At 55.5% G+C, this 4,960-nt stretch overlaps 2 protein-coding genes across 2 annotated transcripts; both read right to left on the bottom strand.

Annotated features, from left to right (window-relative positions):
* Positions 1-1,141: 1,141 nt before the first annotated feature.
* On the bottom strand, positions 1,142-2,414 carry LOC119288594 (probable WRKY transcription factor 75). The gene has a single exon (XM_037568189.1). It carries the CDS (start codon positions 2,198-2,200, stop codon positions 1,538-1,540), a length of 663 nt encoding a protein of 220 aa, XP_037424086.1. The 5' UTR covers positions 2,201-2,414; the 3' UTR covers positions 1,142-1,537.
* A 1,262-nt stretch (positions 2,415-3,676) lies between these two features.
* On the bottom strand, positions 3,677-4,696 carry LOC119288582 (probable WRKY transcription factor 50). The gene has a single exon (XM_037568179.1). It carries the CDS (start codon positions 4,474-4,476, stop codon positions 3,814-3,816), a length of 663 nt encoding a protein of 220 aa, XP_037424076.1. The 5' UTR covers positions 4,477-4,696; the 3' UTR covers positions 3,677-3,813.
* Positions 4,697-4,960: the final 264 nt, after the last annotated feature.

The raw sequence follows: 4,960 nt of genomic DNA on the forward strand, positions 1-4,960 counted from the left end.
TGTAAAACCTTCCAAAATTATTTATCAAAAATGCTACAATTTTTTTCTACAGGAAAAAAACTACATTAGATTATTATTGTCAAAGCTAGGCATTTTGCTAAATTCATTTATATTAGTTAGTCATTAAATGAATCCCCAGCTATTTACTATATATAATTCAATTTTGAGATACATGTATATTAAGAAATGTCTGACATTTGGAAGAAATATCACATTTGAGTTCTTAAGTACCTTGGTTGATGTTATCCAAGAAATGTATGCAAATATCAAATATTTGATTGGGAAAATTCTAACATTTACTTGCATTTTTATTTTTCACTTTTTAAAGAAGGTAAATGATGTAAAATATAAAATTTAGCATGGTACCATGATATGACCTCAAGATTTTGTGTTTGAAATTTCAAATAGTTTCACAAAAGCTGGACTATATATACATTGCTTAGTAGCTAGAGCATCTCAGAGTAATCATCATATCATTCAGAAGAAAAAAACATTGAAGATTGAAATCCACATCAAATTTTATTCATCATTTGAACCGCCATTTGGACCGTAGCTTGATATTACGCTATTACCATGCACTAATACACATTCATTTCCCATATAAAGAAAATCAGATGTTTGCAAAGAGAAGTTCAAACATTTACGGTGTCGTGTGCATATTTGCACACGGCAGTCACGGTTGTATTGACTGTCAATCGGGATGGGGGGGTCAGATTTTTTTTTTACCATTTAAAAATATGCTACTGAGTTTGAAGCACGGGAAGCATCCTAGGGGCGGGAGTACCAGGTATTCTCCCGGGGTGTCCCAGGTAGTCCTGGCCATCTTAGGCCCGGCCCTGTCGGCCCACCCAGGTCCGGCCCTAAAATCCAGGGCCTAGGCCCGATGGGCTTGTCCATGGGCCGGGCTTGGGCCTGAGTTTTGAGCCCATCAGCAGGGCCTGAACGGGCTTGGGCTTGGCATATTGGCATTTTAAGGAAGAGGCCCGGCCCACGGCCCTAAGCCCTAAGGGCTTTTCAGACCTTTTTACGAGATGGACCGGGCTTGGGCTTGAAAAGTAGGCCCGATGGTAGGGCCTGGGCCTCAGTTTTCTGCCATGGGCTTTTTTAGGCCCGGCCCATGGCCAGATATAGCCCCAGGCGATTGTTGAAATTGCGCACGTACAACCGTGATGGCGTTTGATTCAGAGATGGATCTCTCCGAGGCGGATGGTTCTGTACATATTTATTGCACGGTTAAGTAGGTAGCACTAGCAGTGTAGTGGAGTGTGTCTTACATTCGTCGGGAGGGCTCTCGTGATCGAGCCCACACTGCACACTGATGTCCACAACACTGGTACAAGACGGGGAGAGAAGAAAAGGTCGAGCTATATGGATAGATCGATCCCAAAAAAAGCCCCACGCCTCGAGAAACCGAACCTGATGATCCACTAGTCTAGCTACGAACTAGTGGCTGCACCTGCACCTAGCTGTCTAGCTTGACCAAGATGGAAGCCCCGTGCCGATCTCGACGTGCCCCGTCGTTGGCGGTGGGTGCTACTCAGTTGAGTGAGCCTGGCGGCGGGTGCGTGCCGGCGACGAAGAAGCGGCCGGAGGCGGCGTCCTGGCTGGCGTAGTAGACGGTGCTGGGGCTGACGTGGCTGTGCGTGCCCTCGTACGTGGTCACCACGTACGCCGGGTCGTCCCGGTCCCGCTCCACCCGCTTCTTCACGCTGCACCCTTCCGTCGAGCACCGGTAGTAGTTCCTTGGGTTGGGGCTGTTCTTGACGGCCTTCTTGCCGTACTTGCGCCACTTGTAGCCGTCGTCCAGGATCTCGACCTCCGACCGAGTCCGGAACGCGATGCGCTCCGTCCGCGGCCGCTCCGCCGACTCGGCGCTCCTCGCAGTCACCGCGGACGCCGAACTTGCAGCAGCCGCGCCAACGGCCGGCACGGAGACGACGGGCGGGAGCGGCGCGGCGAACGTGCCCTCGTCGTAAAGGTACTCGGAGATGTCGAACTGCGCCGCGGGGTCCGCCGCGATCGCCGGTGCAGCGGGCGGCGTGGCGCCGAGCGCCGCGGAGAAGCTGGAGGCCGGGCTGGAGGAGGTGGAGCTGATCCCCCCGTGGGAGAAGTGGGAGGACATGGAAGAGAAGTAGCAGCCGTCGCCCGCCGCCTGCGCCTGCTGTTGGTAGAGCAGTGGTGCCGCTCCGACTGCCGCCATGACCGAGTTTGACACCGGCGAGAGCGCTTCGTATTTATAAGACCCCCTAAACCGCCGGTGCGCTGCTGCTGCTGCATGGATTGGGTTGGGGGGTGGATTTGGCGGGTGGATTTGTACTAGGAGGAGAGGCGCTGGCCGTGAGCTCCTGGGGATTTCGGGCGGCTTCCCGGTGAGCTTCGTGCTGAGAAGGTTCGGCGATGGTGAGTGGGTTGCCCGCCCGCCGCCGCAGACAAGCTCGTGCGCGCGCGCGCGTGCCACTTAGGAACAAAGACTTGAAGAAAGGTCTTCCTTGGCCACGTACTCTGACTACCACCCCTCATACACAGCCCAAATATGGGGTGGATATGGGGCGCCCGAGCGCGTCCGCCACGTCGGACCGACGTCGGGGTCCCACGTGGAATCGCCCAGAAACCTGGTAGTCCAAAGCTCGAACCGATGTCGCCGCGTGGCGCCACTCCGGCGGGCCGCATAATGCCTAGCCCGGCTATTTAAGCCGATCGCCGGCACCGAAACCCTATCCCTCGACAATTTTCTCCGCCCGTCCACCTCTGCCGCCACCACTAGTAGTCATGCCCCCACGCCACCGGATAAGCGGCTACCCATTTCTAACGCCGAAGCGTTGGCTGCAGCTCCTTGAGCAGATCCGGGCAAGGCGCGAAGTTCGGGTCGCAGCGGGGCTACCTCCGGATGTAATGGATCCGTGGGAGGAGTTGGAGGAGGAGGAGGAGGTGCCAGAGGAGGATGCGGGGGACGCTGGGGACGCGGATCTGCAGGTGGATCAGCAAGCCATCCTCGATTCCCTGCGCTTGGAGTTGGATCCAGAGACGAGATGTCGTCACCGGCAGGAGATGGAGGTTCAGCACGCCGTGGAGGAGGAGATGTTCGCCTACATGGATGAGGTCGAGCAGGAGGAGGAGGAGAAGCCGGAGCCCCATCCACCTGGCGCCCGACACGGACGTCGTGGTCATCTCCAACGACGAAGCTAGCTAGGATAGTATGTAGTATGTAGTACATATTGCATGGATCTAGGGGTTGAAATATGAGAGACTCGGATGCAGAGTAGCTCATTTGAGGCGTAACCGGTCATTATCCACGGTTACGCCTGATCGTGTCCGCAGGTGTTTGATAGGCCGGATTTGCCCATCACGGATGTAGATGCTATTATCCTGCATATGGCTTTCTTAGAGACGGACGTTTACTTAGTACAGTGATATTTTTTTCCCGATCAAATATCATTTGCCATCATATGAATCATGTTCCCCTTCATAGGCCATCCAGCTGACATTGTTTTTACATTGTTAGTATAGTGGAGCATCTGATCTTCCTCATGGAAGATCATTTTCTATCCTCGATCCTTTTACGTTTCGAAGTCCTCATGGAAGATCATTTTCTATCCTCAATACACGGAGCATCTTCTTCCACAACGAGGACCATTTGTTTTCTCAATCATGTTCCACATGGCTCCGGCTTTTTCAGTTGGGATGAACGATGTCGACCGTCCGGGCAGCACATGCAGAAGAATATTAGTATGTGCTTGGCCAAACTCCTGTCCGGTTGTCGTCCTCGAGCTTGGGGCGGCGTACACCATTGATGCGGGGTTTGCGAAGCACGAGCTAGTTGAGTGAGCCTGGCGGCGGGTGCGTGCCGGCGACGAAGAAGCGGCCGGAGGCGGCGTCCTGGCTGGCGTAGTAGACGGTGCTGGGGCTCACGTGGCTGTGCGTGCCCTCGTACGTGGTCACCACGTACGCCTGGTCGTCCCGGTCCCGCTCCACCCGCTTCTTCACGCTGCACCCTTCCGTCGAGCACCGGTAGTAGTTTCTTGGGTTGGGGCTGTTCTTGACGGACTTCTTGCCGTACTTGCGCCACTTGTAGCCGTCGTCGAGGATCTCGATCTCCGACCGAGTCCGGAACGCGATGCGCTCCGTCCGCGGCCGCTCCACCGACTCGGCGCTCCTCGCAGTCACCGCGGACGCCGAACTTGCAGCAGCCACGCCAACGGTCGGCACGGAGATGACGGGCGGGAGCGACTCCGAGAACACGCCCTCGTCGAAGAGGTACTCGGAGATGTCGAACTGCGCCGCAGGGTCGGCGGCGATCGCCGGTGCAGCGGGCGGCGTGGCGCCGAGCGCGGCGGAGAAGCTGGACGCCGGGCTGGAGGCGTTCGAGCTGACTTCCCCGTGGGAGAAGTAGGAGGACATGAAAGAGAAGTAGCAGCCGTCGCCCACCGCCTGCGCCTGCTGTTGGAAGAGCAGTGGTGCCGCTCCGACTGCCGCCATGACTGTGTTTGGCACCGGCGAGAGCGCTTCGTATTTATAAGACCCCCTAAATCGCCGCTGCTCTGCTGCTGCATGGATTGGGTTGGGGAGTGGATTTGGCGGGTGGATTTGTACTAGGAGGAGAGGCGCTGGCCGTGAGCTCTTGGGGATTTTGGGCGGCTTCCCGGTGAGCTTCGTGCTGAGAAGGTTCGGCGATGGTGAGTGGGTTGCCCGCCCGCCGCCGCAGACAGGCTCCTCGTGCCACTTATCACTTATGGCAGGGTGGGCTGGGAGAATTGTCTCGGAACAAAGACTTGAAGAAAGGTCTTCCTTGGCCACGTAGGAGTGTGTGTGGCCCCTCCGATCGGACTCAATTCAAGCAACCAAGCCGCATTCTTCCTTTGCATTGTGCTCAAAATCTCTTTTCTGGACCAGCTTTACCTGATGTGGAAAGCCAACACATTCTAAACCGGTCCACACCGACAAATGTCTACTCCCTCTATCC

Source organism: Triticum dicoccoides, chromosome 1A, assembly GCF_002162155.2.
Source record: "Triticum dicoccoides isolate Atlit2015 ecotype Zavitan chromosome 1A, WEW_v2.0, whole genome shotgun sequence".
NCBI lineage: Eukaryota > Viridiplantae > Streptophyta > Magnoliopsida > Poales > Poaceae > Triticum > Triticum dicoccoides.